Here is a 21,385-nt window from a genome sequence, read left to right as displayed (position 1 = left end):
GGGGCAGATGACTACGCAGATCAGTTGGTACAACTCTCCATGCACAGAGCTATGCCCCAGGGAGGATGATGGTGATTGAACTCTATCAGGCGCTGATGGCATGGGGCACCGGCAGTAAGGGGACGACATAGGCGGTGAAGTTCATGGTCTCTTTGAGACTTGACCCCGGATGGCGCTCCACCAACCTGAATCCTCACCATCATGTACCCAGAGGTGGTGCCCTCCACCCATACCACCATGGAGGTGGATGCCCAGACCTTGGGTGGTGATTTCTCTGCAGACCTGAGGCTTCAAGTCCAAGAACTGTTAAAGAACGTAGCCACTCTCGCAAAGGCTGTTCAAACAATGCAGAAAACTCCACAGCCCATGGACACCGAAATGGCCACTGGACCAGATGGTGCCCCGAAACGACGGCAGAGGGGAAACCCATTGGCCCGGGGGTGGGTCAGTGATCGCTGTGACCCCGCCGGGTGACCGATTTGCCGCCATTGTGACAAGGCAGGACACTATGTTCAGGACTGTCGTCCGGGCCCACAGGTAACCGGAGCTAAAGATCAACCCTCTGGTGTGGGGAGTACCAGCCCAACTGACTGGCGGGACAAATATGTGGGAGGGCGACCGGTTCTACTGATTGTGCTAGATGGCATCCGATGAACGCCCTTCTGGACACTGGGTCTCAAGTGACAACCATACCATGTGTTCTTTACAAATGGTATTGGGTCGATTCAGACATGACCCATTGGCCCAGATACAGACTTATACATAATTGCCAGTAATGGCCAGCTTTTGCCACAGGTGGGCTACAAGGAGGTGACCATCAAGGTGGAGCGGGTAGAGCTGAAGTCACAGGGAATGATAATTGTGGACGTTGACCATTGGACGCGGACTCCAATGGTGACTATTGGCATTAATGTAATGGAGAATTGTTTTTCCGAGGTAATAGTTTTATTTCAGCAGGTGGCCGAAACGGCCAGCATCGGGAAAAAGCGAACATTGCCGAAAGAGATCAGTCCCCCGATGCAGAGGCAACAGATCAAGCAAACTGGGGGAGAAATTGGTAATGTTCGGGTGAGCAACTCCTTTCCCATTGTTGTTCCCCCAAGAAGTGAGATGATGATCTGGTGTCGGGCGGCAATAGGCCTCCAGGGTCAGGATTATCAAGCCCTCGTAGAACCTGTGTATTCAGAGGATAAGCCAAATGTCCTGACAGCCAGAGGGATAGTCAGCATTCGCCAGGGGGACAGGGGGAGGTAAACATCCAAATTTAAAATTGCGGGGAGGAGGAGGTTAAATTGCCCTGGTATGCCACCGTAGCTAAGCTGTTTACCATTAACAATGGTGCCATCGAAGCAATGGGGCCCTTTGTCCCATCCGATCTGGTGGAGTGAGACGGCGATGGGGTCCATTGGCGGAGTGGTGCCAGCAGCTACACATCGGCAGGGATCCATCGAGTGATCCAGGAATATAAGTGGGTATTCAGCAAAAACCCTCTAGACTTTGGGCAGGTGAAGGGGGTTCAACACTAAATCCCCACCGGGAATCATCCTCCCATCAAGAATTGGTAACACCCAGTGCCCCCGGCTCATTATCAACAGGCCAAAGAGATGTTGCGGGAGATGAAGGAGGCTGGGGCGATCAGAGATAGCTGTAGCTATTGGGCTGCTCCATTAGTCTTGGTAAAAAAGAAATATAGCTCGATGAGGATGTTTTTGGACTATAGACAGATTAACCGCATTATGCATAAAGATGATTACCCATTGCTTAGAATAGAAGAGTCTTTAGCAGCCTTGAAATCCGCTAACTATTTCTCTACCCTAGATCTCACCAGTGGGTACTGGCAGGTTCCCGTGGCAGAGGCAGATAAGGAAAAGACCACGTTCACTATGCCCACGGGCCTCTGCGAGTTCAACTGTATGCCATTCGGACTCTGCAATGCACCAGGGACGTTTCAGTGGTTAATGGAGTGCTGCCTGGGGAATAGGAACTTCGAAACCGTCCTGCTGTACCTGGAGGATGTCATAGTTTACTTAAAGACTTATAAGGATCATCTGCAGCACCTGGCTGATGTGTTTGAGGCCCTGTCGGGGTTTGGCCTAAAGGTGAAGCCTTCTAAGTGTCACCTGCTGAAGCCAAAACTACAGTACCTAGCTCATATGGTGAGCTCTGACGGAGTGGCCCCAGATCCGGAAAAGGTCACTGTCATCAAGGACTGGCCCAGACCCACCACCATCATGGAAGTGCGGCAGTTCGTCGGCCTGGTAAGCTATAACCGATGGTTCATCAGCTGATTCTCCAAGATGGCGTCACCTCTCCAAGACCTCCTGGTGTGTCGAGCCAAGAACCGGGAACCCCCATTGTAGTGGACCAATCAACAGGAAGAGGCCTTTATCCAGCTGAGGGGGGCTGTTACTGGAGAAGAGATCCTGGCCTACCCGGACTACGGCCAGCCCTTCATCCTCTACCATGACCCTAGCAATGTGGGACTGGGAGCTGTTCTGTCCCAGATACAAAGGGACAGGGAGAAGGTGATAGCCTATGCCAGCAGGAAGCTTCGGCCTACTAGACGGAACCTGGAAAACTACAGTTCTTTCAAGCTAGAGTTCCTTGCTGTGGTCTAGGCAGTCACTGAACATTTTAAACACTACCTGGCATAAGCAATATTCACAATATACACAGATAACATCCCGCTGACCCACCTGGAGATAGCAAAGTTGGGAGCATTGGAACAGAGCTGGATAACCTGGCTGTCCAACTACGATTTTACAATCAAATACTGGGCGGGGCGGAAGAACACAAACACAGATGCCCTGTCCCGGATGCCTCGTCTACCAGAATCTGGAGAAGACTTGGATGAGCTGGAGGAGGTGGAGATGCCAGCCTTCTACTGGCACTGTGTCTCTCAATGCTCGCACCAGGTGAAGGAGAAACAAGCGCCAGAACAAGTAGCTTCTCTTAACCCGCTGCCCCACCATAACTGGGAGGAGACAAAAGACAGCGATCCGGCCGTCCGTTTGGTCAAGGAACTGTTAACCCAAGATAACGCGTATCCTGGCCCAGATGCTCCCTAGGAAGCAGGACAGCTGTGAAAGAAAAGGGCAGACTCTTCATCTACAAGAAAAAGCTGTGTAGAAAACACTTTGATCTCCGAACCAATGAGCTGGTCTGGCATATAATAGTTCCGAGGAGGGATGCCCCAATGGTACTGGAACACTTCAGATGGAAGAAGCTGGAGGCCTTGCTGCGCACCCGCTTCTACTAGATCAGCATGAGACTGGCAATTGCGAAATGGTGTCGAGAGTGTGGACCATGTACCCTGAGACAGAGGGACTGTGAAAGCCAAAGGGCTACCCTGCAGCCCATTGTCACAAAGCAGCCACTTGACCTGGTGGCCGTGGATCATGTAAAGTTTGCTCCGATTCGATATGGTTATGTCTACTTCCTCACTATAGGGGACCATTACTCCCGTTTCTTGGTGGTGGTCCCATTCTAAGACCAGACGTCCAAGACCGCAAGCAAAGCATTCCAGGAATACTTCTGTTGGCCCTATAGCTCCCGGAGCAAGTACTCACTGACCAAGGCCCAGCCTTTGAAGCTGAAGTGTTCCAAGAATTTTGTCACCTGTACGGTTGTAAGAAGATAAGGACCACACCGTACCATCATCAGGTCAATGAGCTGTGTGAAAAGATGAACCAGGTGGTGCTATATTTGCTGAAGACCCTGCCCTTGGAAGAAAGAAACCTGTGGCTGGAAAAGCTGCCCGACCTGGTAGACATGTACAACCACATCCCAGTGAAGGCTACCAACTGTACCCTGACTTATCTGATGCGGGCAAGACCTAGCAAGCTACCCATAGATCTTGACATGGGCATCTTGGTGCCTGAAGCAGCTCCACCGGATACTGACTGAGACACTGTTTGACAGCAGCACTACCGCAAGGTCCAAACATGTGTGGAAGAAAGTTTATCCCAGGCCAGGCTGAGACAGGAAAAGCACTAAAGCAACTTGCCCCAGCTACCCCCTTAGCACCTTGAGATCAAGTCTTAAAGAGGAAATGAAGGGTGCACAAATTGGATGACCAGTGGGAAGATGAGCCGTATACCATCTGTGGACTTTGTCAATCCTAAGGTGTGCCTCATCAGTAAGGATGGAGGAAGAACGTCAGCAGCGGTTTCAAGGGATGATCTGAATATATGCGCCATCCAGCTGAAGATTGGCGAAAATGGCACTGAAGCTTCCCAGCCTAAAGCACAAGAAGAAGAGACCATCCAAACTGTCCTTGGAGCAAGTCCCAAAACCTGTACACAGTGGAATCAAGCTGACGTAGTACTGGTATTAACCTTTCATCATGCTGTCCCACCTAAAGTGGTAGTGACTCCAGATCAACCCAAAGACCCGCCGGCTGCAGGAACAGTAACACCAGCACAGCCCGAAGACCTACCAGTTGGAGAAGCAGAAGTCACAGCAGCAGAGAAACTGGGGAACATGCCTCTTCCTTGCGGTGAGTCTGTCGTGCCCATGGTGAGTCTAGGGAGTAGTGGGAGTCAACCTGTCCTGTCAGGGCCTCCTTCCAGTATAACCAGAAGCAGCCGGGTTGGTTCAGGAGAATTAACAAATAGTAAAAGGGGTTACGGCCAATTCTGCATAGGTCGCAGAGGAACAACATAGGTCAAAAAACGGTTCGATATTGAGAGATGGACGTATAGAATCAGTTAGGAATGTAAACTAACAAATGAAAATATTTTGTATATGTAAACTTTATTATTTGTAATGTTTTGTAGTCGTTTCTCTTTAACGTGTTTCCACAGTCCCGGAGTACTGAATTTAACCAAGGGGGAATGTGGCACTCCAGTGGTCATGGGACCCACAGCGGCATTGTTCTCCTCACCAGGGGGCAATGCTATGCTGGAAGCAGATGGGAAATCTCCATATTAGGTACAATCACACACAACACTTCCTAACTCAGGCAAGAAGGGGGAGCTTAAGTCCTGGTTGGGACAAGCTTCCCTGTGGATTCTGGGCTGGGGAGGGGTTTGACAAAGACAGGAAGAGGGCCCTCAGAACGAGAGGCGAGAAAGGAGAACGGTTGCTGTAAGAGAGCTGTCATGTAAGCTTTCCAGGACAAGCGCAGGAATCAGGACACCGGGGTTCTCGACTGTCAGGTGCTAACGGCCCACCGGTAAAACCCGGAGATTAGGAGATTTCACATCTCCTGGCCCACCAGAGACTCCCAAGGCGAAAAAGTGCAGGAGAGGGGTTGTCAGGGAGGGTTTGACAAGGTACCCCTGGAACCAAAAAGCCGACGGGGCACAGGGCCCTAGGTTAGGTGAACACTTCACGCTGCCTGACAAATATCTGCACAGTGAGGGGACCTTCTCAGTCCTCACTGACCCAAAAATCCAGGGGCACCAGCAGAAACGATTGAGCCAGGGACCGGAAAAGAACACCGAGCTGACAGGGTTCACACTGCCCGCCAAACGGACCAGAGCCTGACGATCAACAGGAGGGGATCCCCAGATGCTCCAAGTTATGGGGTTCCACAAACGACAGAGAGATGCAGGGGAAAGAAGCCATCGGGGTACCACACCGGCACAGGGACTACAGGGACCAGGGGTGTGAACCAGCCGTCCAGCGATACTTTCTGCTGTGAGTAAAGTCCAGGTTGCACTGCATCCCCATCATGTGGTCTCCGTTCTTTCCACGCCGCACCCCATCACCTACACCTTGGGCCTCAGCCCTACTTGTGGAGGGCCCAACATCTCAGCTGCCATTACCACCAGCCCCAGTGGCCATAGACTGTGCAGCGGTGGCTCCCACTACTTAGCCGCAAGCCGCAAGTGGCGTCACGATATAAACTCTTTCATCTCCCCTGTAAATATACCCCCTTTAAATTGCTTTCCCTAGGGTCACGGAACTTAGCAACGGCCACGGCACACCTGTGACACAGCATCCCCATACATATACGGCCCAGGACTGAGTACCCCATAGCCCTGGGGCAGCACATGAACCCTTGTTTATGTTTGCTGCACCATGATTGGCTGCAGCAACATCCACAAATAATGTTAAGAAAAAAAATGGCACAGCACAATAAAAAGGTTCTCCGAGTCCAGAGTGCCCGCCCCTTCCACTGATTTTACACATACCACATCAGGAAGCACCACAATTCTTTACAAAAGCAGAAAATGCTATTACTAAGGCAGTTTTTGGAAACAGTGTTTGGGGGCAAAAAAAACAAACAAAATAGAAGATCGCCAACTGTTAGTGAACAAGCTTCTGTCAACGAGCCGGGCCCGAACATGCTAAAACTCGTACCAGATGTGAATTTGATGAACCTTTTCAGAACCGGTTCACTAATCTCTTCTTTTTACCTAGTTCACTAGCAAATTTACAGCAGGCGCTACTAGATAACGATACCTAGAACCCCTTTTACTTAAGATGGAGGCATCATGGATCCTGGAGTTGGAAAATAGACATCCATGTGGTTACATTTTAAACACATTTGTTCCTTGTCTCATAACATTTCCACATGTCTACCAAATTTTAGGTATTTGCTTTGCAGATTTTTTTTTTTTACTTTATTTTTTGCAGGGTGTTGCATTTTATTTTACTTTGTGTCATTATTTAGTAACTTCCAGGACGATCTGTGAGTAAGTCGGTCACGTTTCCTGCATCTAAGTGTGTCTTCTATAGTACAATGGTTTTCCTTCATTCGAGCAACGGTCGTCTGTTGGGAGGTAGCTTAGATCCCGCTAAACACTCAAATGTTTCCATTTACACTGCAAAATCTCATCATTATTTCCATTCATATTGTGGATGGATTGTTTAATTTTGTTTATTTATTACAATATTAATGAGGACTATGTATCCAGTGGACTATTTAGAATAACCCTTAGGCTTGTTTGATGATATATATATATACACCACACACAGGTATATGTAGTTTCCGCACAAAGCTGGTAACAACTAGGATCCTGCGCAGAACATAAATGCATTATCTATGTATGTCCACAACATATGGCCGCATTATATATACATAACAATAATTAACAATTCCCTAACGTTTCACATTGACAAAATGGCGTTTATTCCACATGTTCTCAATTTATACACAGATGGACATGTAACTTAGGCAGCCAATCACAGAAACCTCTGTGTGTCAACTTTACGGATGTTTGCTGCGCTGTGATTGGCTGCAGCAACATCCGCAAATAAAGTTAGGAAAAAAAAAAAGTGGCACCACACGCGTCTGGCTTCTCCCAAGTCCCCACCCTTCCACTCATTAAACCCATCCCCCCATTCATCATACAGCACCACAATACTATACAAATGCATAACATGTTGTTAAAAACGTGATCAGTGTTTGAACAAAAATGAACATTACTAACTTTTGGGGAGGGGGCTCGGGGTTACCAGGCCCAAACAAAGAAGCAAAGGCTCGTACCGAATTTGAAATTGGCGAACTTGTATTGAACAGGTTCGCTCATCTCTAATAGGCACGTCTCTGTAAGAAAAGGCCAGAACTAAGTTTCACTGCCAAGTACAGATGTCCTACTACCTCGGCTCACAGAGCTTGAAACACAGATTGGCATTAGTGTAGTGTTGTCCATCTCTTTGGCACCATGCCTTCCAAGAAAAAAAGGCTGAATGTTCATGTGTTCCTAAATATCAACTGGAAGAAGAGTAGGACGTTTATTATCCCCAAGATTGCTGTGAGTTAGGGGCAGAATAAAGACAGGTATCACTGATTGGAAATTTCACTCTGTACAACATGAAGTCTTATGGCAGTGAGAAGGTAGACTCGGCAGAATGCAGGTTACAGCTGATAGTGTCGCTGTCAGAGACTACATCACCTACTATGATTGGGTAAACTGTCATCTTCTATATACTATGTGTCACTATCTGCTTTCTAACAGTAGAGTCCTGCACTAGAATCAATGCTGTAAACACTTAGAAGATGCATGTAGATGTGTGAGTTTTACCAACATTACTCATCACTCATATTACACACATCACCAGGATGTAACACTGAAATTATATTACATTATACTAAGTAATAAACGTCCGAGCTTAGAGCATCTAATACCTGAGGATATCCATATAGTCCAAGGATTTGTGCGGCTGGAATAGTGGTGGATGAGTGCTGATCTCCAATGACACCCACCAGTTGGCCATGGCTCCTACAGGAGTAGTTAGGTATCACTGTATCCGGGCCGGACAGATGATGTAAAACATGTCTCACCGTTAGTCGTGCATTTAAGCAAGGGTCATACATGTGATATCCCAGTGTAATATTGGGCAAAATGTCAGGATTCTGGTTGATGTTTTCGATGGCGAAGAGAAAAATCAGATAAGATATTACTCCTTGAATATGTCTCCTATAAGAAGATAAATGTTATACAGATAAGTACCTGAGCGATGGCTTCTGGTTTCCATTCTCATCAACATAAGTGAGAAAAGTTACATAAGAAAAGTCATTGTTCTCTTCCGAATTCCTAAGAGTTTCATTTTACATTTCTATTAGAGATGAATAGTGAAATATTCGGGTTCAGATTCTCCTTACTGAGGACTGAGCAGTATTCCAGTATTAGTCATTAATAATGAATCTAATCCAAGTCAATGAAGAACCCGAGCATTTGTCTGGGAAATCTCGTCATACAAGCCAGAAGCGATGGAGAAATCTTCTCATCCTGAGCACCACCAGCATGATGCGTCATCTGACTTCCAAGCACGAGGTGCAGTGGATTAGTTTCCTGAGAAATCAGGAAAGATCTCCGGCTCCTCCTGCTCCCTCTTCAGCTGTGGTGTTGGCCTCTTCCTCCGGCTCACGATCACCAGGGCCACCTGCCTTCCTGCAAACACATGATGTCCCAGCACCACCAGTATCACCTACCATCACCACACCGGCCCATGGAAGTCTGCAGCTCACCATCCCCAAACCCTTGATAGAAAGAGGAAATACTGTACCTCCCTACCCAGCCATGAGCCCTGGCCCTGAATGACAGAATTTCATAATTGCCTGCCTTTGAAATGCTGGCCTTTAGGCTGGTGGAGACTGACAGTTTTTTTTTAAAAAAATGATGTTGGTGGCTGTCCCCAGTACGTTATTCCCACCCACCACTACTTTTCCAGGTGTTCCATTACTGGTTTGTGCACAAGTTGCCAACCAAATCCATTGTACAATGTGCAGCGCCATCAGTGAAAGGTCCACATAATCATGGCTACATGGACCAGTAAGCATGGGCAGGAATGTTACATCTCCCTAACTGCCCACTGCCCAGTAAGACCTGGATTACCATCTTCAGCACACCCAGGGGGAAACTGCCGCAGGCTATTTTGAAACTCATCTCTCTGAGGGACAAATCCCACATTGTGCAAGAGCTGTGGATGGGGATCAAACAACAGACAGATGAGTGTCTGTTACCTGTAAGCCTTAAACCTGGCCTTGTGGTGTGCGATGGCGGTCTGGTACTAGGCAATTTGATGCACATCCTTTGCCTTACCTATGTGCTTGTAACAACCATGCCGACATCCTCGCACTTTCCTGCTCCCCTCCCCCAGCAAGGACGATTGTTCCCTCACCTATCTAGGTGTACTGCTGCGGTTGACACGTCTTTGTCCCATGCTGCAGCCCCAAGGAGCGTATGTACTCCTGACAGGCTCCAGGCTTCTGTCCTTAGGCCACACCCCTTTTCTTAAAGGGCCAGCATCCTCCTAACCAAAAAATGCCTCCCAGGTCAGCTGGGAGGTTGCAGCTGTTTAAGGCAACTCTGCTGAAGTCATGTTCCTGAGCAATGTGCTAATGCCTCATATACATTGTGCTAGTTCTGTTTTCTGATACCTGTCTGCTTTACAGAATGCAGTTGATGTATTGTCTATCCGGCTGCTGCTACAAGCTGCCATGTCAGCCATGATACCGACTGCCACAAAGTATCCTCACAAGCTGCTGCTGCCATGTCCATCCATCCATCCATACTGGATGGATCCGCTACACCCGCTGCCATAAAGTATCCTCACCAGCTACTGCTGCCGTGTCCTCAGTCCAACCATCCACCCATCTTCCCGGACGGATCATCGCCTTCTGCTGCTGCTGTGATCTATATCAGATACTGTTGCTCCCATACCCCTGGCGCCAATTGTCACAGTACCAGTCTTCCCGGGTAGCACTCAGACTCGCACCTGCCATGTAAGACCTCTACCATCAGGTGCTCTGTAGATGACCAGGTGCAGGTTTATAGTCAAGCCCCTCTTTGTGTACTGTAGCCCAGTGGGTTTTTTAACATCTCGGCTCACCCCGGCGAGCATAACAGTTTTCCCAGGCCATGAACCCCACTGTTCTTGTATTCTAAACTCAGTGAAAACTTGCTCATGTGCGGGAGGAGCAATGTCAACTCATGACCATTCTACAGGCAATGGATGCCCGACTGAGCTCTCTGCAGCTGGTAGATCCTGCAACAATCAACGCTCATCTTTCCAGCCTCCAACAAAAGATCTCTTGTCAGGAAAGTAAGCAATGTCGAGTGTTGGAGCATCTTGCCTCCATGGATGAATGAGAGGAGAAGGGGTTAACGCTGTGCATTTGCCAGAAAAGATGTAAAATTGTTGATTAACTAATAATTCTTTTATTCCATAGGTCTATGCGTTTCGAGGTATAGAACCTCTTCCTCAGGACCAAAAAAATCAATAATACATGAAAAAGAGAGGGATGACATACTTATATACATGTGGTACATACAGAAGACCGTGCACTGACAGTTGGAAAAAATCGGCGGGCACACACATCTGCTTCCATAACAAAGCATTTTTTGGAGAAATTAAAATAAAGCAATATATTGCCTATTGTTCACAATAAAGTTTATATATATATATAATTCCATCTAAAAAAAACCTCATGAAAAATTAAAATAAAGAAAAAAATAAAAAATATACAATAAAGAAACATGTGTAAAAATATTATTGAACGGGCTAGAACCCCAATAGTTGATATAAGTGTCAAGATGCAACACCATTTCTATGATTGACACCACCACTAACATTGTATATGTGCAAGTGAATATAGTGCAACATGTGCCTAAGTAAAAAAATAATAAAAATAAACATAATCTGGTGTGAAAAGTGTCATTTGTTGTAGAAAAAAGGGGGTGTAATATAATATGTAAGAAAGCGCTTCAGTTTTCTAGTGGTATCACTCCGTGGATGAATGATTGACGTCTCTGCAGAATGCTGCCAGTCAAGCCGCTAGACTCCCTGTATTGGCACCTTTAGGTCCTGCTCCTCTCCCTGCCGGCAGTATGCTGCATGGTACTGAGGGGATCTGAAGCTTTGTCGGGGGTTTCTCAACCAGTGCCAGCTACACTTTCATCTCCTGCCACAGCAAAACCCCACAGATGCCGCCAAAGTTGCCTTCCTTGCTCCTCACCTAGATGCTGAAGCTGTGGACTGGATCAATCCGTTTCTGTTAAGAATGGATCCTCTAGTCTCCAACCAGCCTCTCTTCTTGGAGACTTTTCGGGAGGTTTTTTGATGAACACAGTTGCATTACATCTGTGACTGAAGTGCTGTTCGACCTTCAACAAGGGGATCTCACTGTTAGTCAGTATGCCATAAAGTTCCGCACCTTATTCTTTGAACTACACTGGACCAATGAGCCATTGGTCAGAGCATTCTGTCGAGGTCTATCTGGTAAAATCAAGGATGAGTTAGCAGGTCATGCTTTACGCTCCTTTCTGGATGACCTGATTAGCCTGGCCATTCAGATTGACCTGCGCATTCAGGAACGGGGTCATGAGAAGCCCCATCAAGTAAGCCGTTGCACCGAGTACCCTCTGTCCAAGGTCATCCAATTTGTCACCAAGGAAATTTTCCTACGCGTAGGAATGCTACACATAGAGAATCATCTTCCATGTTTTAGCAGGAATTTCGCACCCGCTGTTGCTGAGCCTTCCATGGCTGTGGAAGCACGAGTCAGTTCTAGACTGGAGATCTGGAGACGGGCTCAGTTGGAGCCATGCCTGCCACAAAAGCTGTTTTGTCTCGGTACAGTCTCCTCAACTGCCAGTGAGCCCCTTAAATCTACTGGGTCTGCCGTCCGCCTGATGGGCCTATGTGGACATCTTTGACAAGAAAGAGGCTGAGAATCTCCCGCCACATAGACAATACAACTGTCCGAATGACCTACTCCCTGGGTCTACTCCTCCTCAAGGTTGAATTCATCCCCTGACGCAGGCTGACACCCAAGCTATGTCCAAATACATAAAAGAGACTCTGGCGAGTTTTAATTAAGAAGTCTTCCTCTCCAGCTGAAGCCGGTTTCTTCTTTGTTAAGAAAAAGCACGGGTCTCTTCAGTTGTTTATTGACTACAGAGGGCTTAATCGAATCACTGTAAAAAACTAATACCCTTTGCTGCTCATACCAGAACTGTTCGACCGACTTTGAGAGTCCAGGATCTTCTCCAAGTTGGACTTCCATGGAACATACAATCTGGTTACAGATGATCGGGCGACGAATGGAAGCCTGGCTTGAACACCCGCGATGGTCACTACGAGTATCGGGTAACGCCATTCTCACTCAGCAATACCCCGGTGATCTTTCAGGAATTTGTCAACAATATTTTCTGAGATTTGCTGTCAACATGTGTTGTGGAGTTCATGGACAATATTCTCGTATTCTCACCAGACCTGCCTACGCACACAAGAAATGTCCACCAGGTACTGCAGCGATTAAGGGAAAACCATCTATATGCCAAATTCAAGAAGTGTATGTTCAAGCAGTCATCCCTGCCTTTCTTAGGCTACATCATTACAGATACCGGCCTGAGGATGGATCCAGACAAGCTATTAGCAGTACTGAAGTGGCCACGCCCTGACAGTCTGAAAGTGATCCAGCGATTCCTCGGGTTCGCTATTTACTACAGGCAGTTTATCCCATGATTCTTGTTCCTTGCTCTTACCATCTGAGCCTCAACCCATAAAAGGGCAAATCCAAAAGCTTGGACTCGTGAGGCTGAAGACACTTTTATGTCTCTCAGTTTTTCGCTTCACCTCTGGCACTACATAGACCTGACTCTAATAAGCAGTTTACGCTCGAAGTGGATGCTTTGTCTTCTGGTGCTGGTGCAGTAATCACACAGGAATCTGCTATGGGTAAGACTGTAACTTGTGGTTTCTTTTCCAGGACTTTCTCTCCAGCCAAGCGCAACTACTCGATTGACAATCGGGAGCTGTTGGACTTCAAGATGGCTCTGGAGGAGTGGCATTATCTGCTGGAAAGAGTGATGCACCCTGTCTTCATCTACACCAACCATAGAACTTGGCTTACCTAGAGTCAGCTCAGAGGTTTAATCCATGCCAAACCCGGTGGTCGCTATTCTTTGCTCACGTCAATTTCCAGCTGAACTTCCACCCTGCTGAAAAGAACGTCAAATCTGCTGTGCTGTCTCGGTTATTTCTGTTGACTGATCAGGAGGAGGAGCCTCATCAGATTGTGCCATCCAAGATGGTGACCATAGCTCCTATAGACATGTCCCAGGTTCCTCTTGGTAAGACGTTGGTTTCCAAAGCAGACAAGAAGTGAGTTATTAAATGGGGGTCATTCCTCTTGGTTGACTGGTCATGCTGAAAAAGAAGAAGCTTTTTGCAGCTGATGTACTATTGGTGGCCTAAACTGCTACAAGAGGTCTTGAAATTTGTGTCGGCCTGTCTCTCGTGTTCCAATAACAAGACACTGAAGAAGCTTCCTACTTGTCCTTTGCTCCCTTTGCCAGTGTTAGGTTGAACTCTTAATCAGAGACCACTAGTTGCCTACTGCCTGGCCTAATTGGTGTGGATCAAGTGCATGTGTAAAGAAATCACACCAGACACAGTCGGATGTGAAATCTCTTCTTGACTATAGTAAAGATGGCACTGAACAGAGAGAGTACAGAGCATGCGTCCTCTTGATATAGGATACGGGCGTACACAAGTTCAGATAAGCCAATTTAGTGGGACAGTTCATGGGCTAGCCAATGGACAGATCTGTGTTGCTGTTGATGGGCGGGTCTGACTTCAGTGGATAAATGCATGGTGATGGTGATGGGAGGGACGTCATCTGGTGGATCCTTGCTGATGGTAGGGCCTGTAATGTTATCGAGGGCCATCTTGGGTTCCTCTGAAGACTGACTGGCTTATGTATAGAGAATTAATTTTATTGAACACACTTCTCACAGTGCTCTATGTCCAGAGGTTAAATAAGTATTTCATCTTATGGCTCTCCTCAACAGTCCCCCCTAAATACTTTATTAACCTTCTGACCCTACCGTGGTCCTCTAACACATCAGATCAGCACTAATGCTTTAACTGCAACTTTTTTTGTTTTGCTATCCGCTATACAAGCATTGCTAAGCCTTTGCCCCCACTGGTACAGACTGTTGATCAGAGAGTTGATCACATCCCATGCACACAGTTCACAGAGGCATAGGTAATGTCCCAGTCCTTAGAACAGACTATTTAATGTTGAAGAGCTCACCCAGATTTTGAGATTAATCGATAAGCAAGAGTAAGGCAATTGTAAGAATAAGCTTCTTACCGTTATGCTGCAGCTTTTAGCATTACTGTTTCTGAAAGACTGATTCTCAGTCAACATTTGAGAGCTGTCTATGTCTTTTAGACTTTTCTACCTAAATACACCTGATTGTATCACAACTCTAATGGATCTGTTCTTGCCTTGGGTCGTAGCACTTTTACGGCTTCAAATACCAACAAATAAGACAATACCAGTTACCTACAAGTGTATGTTATCCTAAAAAGTCACTTAAACCCTTAACACTAGAAGTCTCAGAAATTTCGAGCTCCCCCCTGAAGTCCCGAAAGAGGGTCAAATGACTCTTAGTCCAAACTGAATAGAACTAACTAGAAACTAAATGTCGAAACTCAATGGAAAACAACAACCTCCTGTGGTGCGACAGTAATGGCCTTAATTACAGAACAAAAGACGGTGATTATAGGATGTTAGCTAAAATCCTTCAGGTCATTCGACCCGTCTCTGGGTTCCAAAGGTAGAAATGTTAAATGACCCCTCTCTGGGACTTTTATTGTTAAAATAGTTGGTTAGTTCAGGTCGGATAATGTTTTTCCCACCATGAGCCCTTATTTGTGTAATGTTCCTGTACCCATTGTTCCCTTATCATGGTTATTTCCCATGTATCATCTCCAATCTAGAGATTCTCCATAAGGTTCTATGTGAGATAATCCAGCACTATGTGTGTTGTGACCCTCATTCTGCTGGTACGATGGACTCTTTACAGCGGTTGTTGTCACCAGATGGGTTTTCCCCTCAAGCTTCATGAAGTTGCTGTGGTCGGGAAATGCTGGATCGGTTTATCTGATTCTGACTCATGGCTCATTCTACAAAATGGATACAGCCGCACACTAAATGCCATCAATGTATAAGGGAACTCTGGTACTGCATTACTGCTATATGAAAAAATGAGATTTTTAGTTTATGAATTGGCCAATGCATGTAAGCCCGGAAACCAACGGCAAGGTAAATCTCAATATTCCGGGTACCTAACTAAAATGCCACTATCTAGGTTAAAAACATCCATGTATGGGCAGCTAGACTAAAAATCTAACTTGAAATGACACTATCTGCACTAACCTCCATGTCTGGGCAGCTAGGACTCCTGGTATAAGGATTATGAACACAGCCTGGTTTATAGGGCGGAGTGCTCAGTCAGAAAGATACTCCGCCCTATAAACCAGGCTGTGTTCATAATCCTTATACCAGGAATATTGAAATTTACCTTGTTTCCGGGCTTACATGCATTGGCCAATTCATAAACTAAAAATCTCATTTTTTCATTTAGCAGTAATGCAGTACCAGAGTTCCCTTATACATTGATGGCATTTAGTGTGCGGCTGTATCCATTTTGTATTTGCTAGGTTTTTTCAGCTGGCACCTATACACACTTGTAGGATGTGCGGGTCTTTTTTTGAAATCATGGCTCATTCTGACTTGTCTTTTTAGGATTACCCATTCTCCTGGCTGGAGACCACGTGCTCCTAACATTGATTTAGGATCTGGAATTGGAGGATACACATGTTTAACACACTATACAGGCAGTTGTATACGGCTCGTACATCACTGGTCAGGATATCACACTGTATCTGAAGTATCTGTGAGAAATATAATCACATTGGAGGTACTAAACCAAAAATATCTTATATAAAGATCTAATTATTAAGAAAAAGGAAAATGAACATTTGTTACATGATTTACCAGTGTCCACCATTATCTTGTGGATCATTACTTTTTATGTTATTATAATCATTAAAATTCCAAACAACATACACCCATGTAACTATAGACACAATTAGATATTCCAATAAAGGAGGGGCAGGAATTGGGGCAATAGCCCTAAACTCTCCCTACCTCGCAGCGGAGGTCAGCACCCTATAAGGCGAATTTGCGCCCCCGCTCACCGACGGCTCACCCTCCCTATCCCTGCACTGCTAATGCTAATACGTGCTGCTAATGTCAGTGAGGAAATATAGAAACCATGAGCTACCGGGGATAAAGAGGCGTCAATATGCAATTATATATGTACAATTAATTCCCAAAGATTAAATATTCAAACTCAGTATTTTACATAGCTGTTTGGTAGCTTAAGTCAATATGATACAGCAAAGTCAAGGACTAAATCCTAAAATAAATTGAATATTTCACATGTATAACATGTACCCACTGTATAAATATAATAATAATAAGGCCAGGTAGAGTCATGAGGAGATCTTGTCCAATCACAGACCCACTGTCCAATTGGCAGGCTAATAAAATAAACGCATATTTGTCAGACACTTAGCATGAAAGAAGCGCAACGCATTTCTCCTTTCTTCACAATGTCAGACAGGGGTTCATCAGGGGCACCCCCAGGTGAGGACCATTAGTGTAGCCAGTAGAGATGAGCCACCCCCCTAGAGTTCGAGTTTGGTTCGGTTCGTCAAACGGTGCCCCGTTCGACGAGCCGTTCGACGAACATCTCGAACTCCATTGAAAATAATGGGAGGCAATCACAAACACCTAAAAACACCCTCAAAGTTGTCCAAAAGGTGCCAAACAACTCCCAAGACAACACAAACACATGGAAAAGTGACAAGGACAAATACTCATGCGAAAACTAAACAGCTGGACGAGGAAAAAGAGTAGGAGACACAGATATAGGCATGGCAATGTAAATGTAAAACTGTAATGCTGCCACCAGGGGGAGCCAGAGCTCTGCAGCAGACAACACTACACAGAGCAATGAGAACCAGGAAGTGAATTCACAGCTTTCTCATACACTACCTCAAAGCACAGCTGAGAAGCAGATCTGCAGAGCATGCAAGGAATAGTCACACAGGCTGGGTCAAACACCGTACGGGCAGAAGCAGGACCGAAGGAACGAGCAAAAGCGGAGTCAAAGTCAGGCCAAGGTCAGTACCGGAGGAAGCAACCGAGTACGGAAATAGGAGAGGGGACAGAGGACAGGAGGGACGACCAGGGGACAGAACACAGACAAGGGCACAGGAACAGACAGATCAGGATATCACTCACAGGACCAGCAATCACAGGCAAAGCAGAGCTAAGCTTATAGCCGGCGCTCGTTCACTGGAAGTGTCAGCTTTTAAGGCATCCAGGGGCCGGAAGTGAGGCCCGAGAGAAGGCTCCGCCCCCTAGCCATGTGGATAGGGACGCGAATCATGACAGTACCCCCTCCTCAAGGGGGGGCCACTGGACCCCCATGCTTCCCAGGATACTTTCGGTGGAAAGCCGCTATTAACCGATCGGCCCGCACGGATCGAGCCGGCACCCAGGACCGGTCCTCCGGACCGTAACCCTTCCAATGAATCAGATACTGGAGGGAACTATGAACCCAATGAGAGTCGATAATACGCTGAATTTCGTACTCCTCCTCACCGTCCACCAGTATCGGAGCCGGAGGGGTCTGAGAATCCACCACCGAAGGAACAAATGGCTTAAGCAAGGAGGTATGAAATACATTGGGAATACGCAAGGTCTGTGGCAGTTGCAACCGAAAGGCCACCGGGTTGATCACTTCGATGATCTCATAGGGCCCTATAAACATAGGACCCAACTTAGCAGTCAGAACCCTAAGCCTAATATTCCGAGTGGACAACCACACTTTGTCCCCCACCTGAAAGGGGGGTCCCAGAGAACGGTGTTTGTCCGCTTGGCGTTTCTGGGACTGTTGAGCCGTCACGATGCACCGCCGTACCTCCTTCTACACCTCCCCCAGATGCTGAACGATGGAGTCGGCCCCTGGACACCCCGAATCCACTCTAGAGAAGGTCCCGAAGTGAGGGTGAAACCCGTAATTACAGAAGAAGGGAGAAGTTCCCGTAGACTGATGGACTCTGCTATTGAATGCAAACTCCGCAAGGGGCAAAAACGTACACCAATCCTCCTGCTGAGCAGAAAACAAGCACCGCAGGATTTGCTCAAGGGTCTGATTCGTCCTTTCCATCTGCCCATTGGACTTGGGATGATAGGCGGACGAGAAGGACAACTCAATTCCCAACCGCCTGCACAAGGCCCTCCAAAACCGAGAAATGAATTGTACCCCCCTGTCAGACACAATATTCAGGGGCAACCCATGTAACCGAACCACCTGGTCAATAAAGTGGTTGGCAAGGGCCGCAGCAGAAGGTAGACCGGAGAGGGGAACAAAATGTGCCTGTTTACTAAAACGATCCACCACCACTCAGATCACAGTCATACCATTTGAGACAGGGAGGTCCGTAATGAAATCCATGGACAAGTGGGTCCATGGTCTTTCAGGAACAGGTAATGGAACCAGTTCCCCGGCCGGCCGGTTACGACATACCTTAGCACGGGCACATGTAGCACAGTCAGACACAAACCGAGCAACATCTGAGTGAAGAGACGGCCACCAAAACAGTCGAGCAACAGCCCTGCGAGTGGCTGTAACTCCAGGATGGCCACTAAGTACGGACTCATGGAACTCTTGAAGTACCCGTAACCGGAGGTGCAAAGGGACAAACAGTTTAGTGTCTGGAGCGGAAGATGGCGCTGAGGACTGGGCCTCCCTGACCTCAGCTTCTAACTCGGATGACAAGGCAGCGACCACCACCCCTTACGGAAGAATGGAGGAAGGAGGCTCTGGAGGTGACACCGGGTCCAAACTACGAGACAGTGAATCTGCCCTCACGTTTTTAGACCCCGGCTGAAAAGTAATACAAAAATGAAATCTAGAAAAGAAAAGAGCGCACCTCGCTTGTCGAGGCGTCAGTCTCTTGGCGGACTCGATATACGCGAGGTTTTTATGATCAGTGATTACAATAATACGGTGAACAGCACCCTCCAAAAAATGCCTCCATTCTTCGAATGCCAACTTTACCGCCAATAATTCACGGTTACCCACATCATAGTTCCTCTCAGCCGGAGTGAATTTCTTGGAGAAGAACGCACATGGTCGCAGATTAGTCAAAGTAGCAGGGCCCTGAGAGAGAACAGCTCTCACCCCCACCTCTGAGGTGTCCACCTCCACAACAAACGGCGCCTCGAGGTCAGGCTGTACCAGGACTGGGGCGGACATGAACCGGTCCTTTAACTCAAGAAAGGCCTGGACAGCCGTTTGCGACCAGTTCTGCAGATCCGCCCCTTTCCGTGTAAGGTCAGTCAATGGCTTGGCAATTTGAGAGAACCCCTTAATGAACCTTCGATAATAATTTGCGAAACCCAAAAAGCATTGTAGCGCCTTGATATCCCTGGGTTGCACCCAATCCACGATAGCCTGCACCTTTCCTGGGTCCATTTTAAACCCATCACGAGAAAGGAGTAACCCAAGAAAGGCTATTTCCTGAACAGAGAAAACACATTTTTCAAGCTTGGCAAACAGATGGTTATCACGGAATCTCTGTAATACTGAGCGGACATGCATAATATGCGTATCTCTATCGGCAGAATAAATCAAAATGTCATCAAGATAGATGACCACAAAACGACCAAGAAAATCAGAGAAGATATCGTTGATGAAATTTTGAAACACCGCAGGGGCATTTGTTAGACCAAAAGGCATCACCAAATTCTCGAATAACCCCTCTGACGTCAGAAAGGCCGTTTTCCACTCATCCCCTTCTCTAATACGGATAAGATTATAGGCCCTCCTGAGATCTAGTTTGGTAAACCACCGGGCTTCAGAGAGTTGGTTGTAGAGATCAGGGATGAGTGGAAGCGGATACGTGTTTTTCACAGTAATTTTGTTTAATTCTCGGAAATCGAGACATGGCCTTAATCCTCCGTCCTTCTTCTTTACAAAAAAGAACCCAGCAGCCACAGGGGAAGAAGAAGGACAGATATGCCCTTTACGTATACTATCAGATATGTATGATTTCATAGCAGCCCTTTCTGGACCCGAGAAGTGATATAAACGGGCCTTGGGCAATTTGGTATTGGGAAGTAAAATCGATGGCACAGTCATATGGGCGATGAGGCGGCAAAACCTCGGCCTCTGTTTCCGAGAATACGTCTCCGTAGTCCCTCAGGTATTCCGGAAGACCCTCAGGACTTACGGAGAACACAGGTACAGATTGTAAACACCTTTTATGACAAGCAGGACTCCATTTGACTATGGTACGACACTCCCAATCAATAACAGGATTATGTAACCTTAACCATGGATACCCCAACACTAATCCAGCAGGGAGATTGGCCATTACAAAACAAGAAATCGTTTCAGAATGCAGAGACCCGATCACCAGAGTAAATTTTTCTGTAGCAAACCGAATGAGGTTTTGAGGCAGCGGTGTTTTATCAATTGCCAGGAGTTGAATGGGTCCTTCTAACCTCACTGTCCCTAACTCTAATCTTTGGACCAACTCAGAGTCAATGAAGTTCATAGCGGACCCACAGTCAACAAAGGCAGTAGCAGACCAGACCGACTCCTTGACCCGGAGGTCGACATTCAGAAGTATCTTATTGGAGGATAGGAAAGGTACCTGATAGTCTGGGCAACCTCCTCGACCATTACCCAGACTTAGAAGTTTCCCGACGACTGTTTAGCGGAGGGACAAGCCGGGCAGTCTTTTCTCCAGTGTCCATGGTGTCCACAATAGAAGCACAGCTTGAGATCCCGGCGTCTTCTCCTCTCCTTCTCATCCGGACTGATGGCTCCAACTTCCATCTGTTCCATAGGCGGCAAAGAAGGTGCCCTAGGTTGAGGGGGCGGAATCTCATGCATGGTTCCCCTTCTTTCCCGTAATCTGCGGTCCATACGAACTGCCTCCGTCATCGCATCATCCAAGGTGCTGGGAGAAGGGTGCAGAGCCAAAGCGTCTTTCAGGGAGTCCGAAAGACCTCTCCGGAATTGGCACCTGAGTGCAGAATCATTCCACC

General features: G+C 47.0%; 1 protein-coding gene across 1 annotated transcript in view; it reads right to left on the bottom strand.

Annotated features, from left to right (window-relative positions):
* The window catches only part of LOC142305823 (vomeronasal type-2 receptor 26-like), a 269,060-nt gene extending 268,860 nt beyond the window's left edge, over positions 1-200 (bottom strand). The window contains exon 1 of the mRNA XM_075347983.1: positions 186-200. Within this exon, the coding sequence (XP_075204098.1) occupies positions 186-200 (15 nt within the window). The remainder of the gene's footprint in view (positions 1-185) is intronic.
* Positions 201-21,385: the final 21,185 nt, after the last annotated feature.

This window comes from Anomaloglossus baeobatrachus, chromosome 1, assembly GCF_048569485.1.
Source record: "Anomaloglossus baeobatrachus isolate aAnoBae1 chromosome 1, aAnoBae1.hap1, whole genome shotgun sequence".
In the NCBI taxonomy this organism is placed as follows: Eukaryota; Metazoa; Chordata; class Amphibia; order Anura; family Aromobatidae; genus Anomaloglossus; species Anomaloglossus baeobatrachus.
The sequence above is the reverse complement of the archived record's forward strand: the minus strand, read 5'-3'. Positions and strand labels throughout refer to the sequence as shown.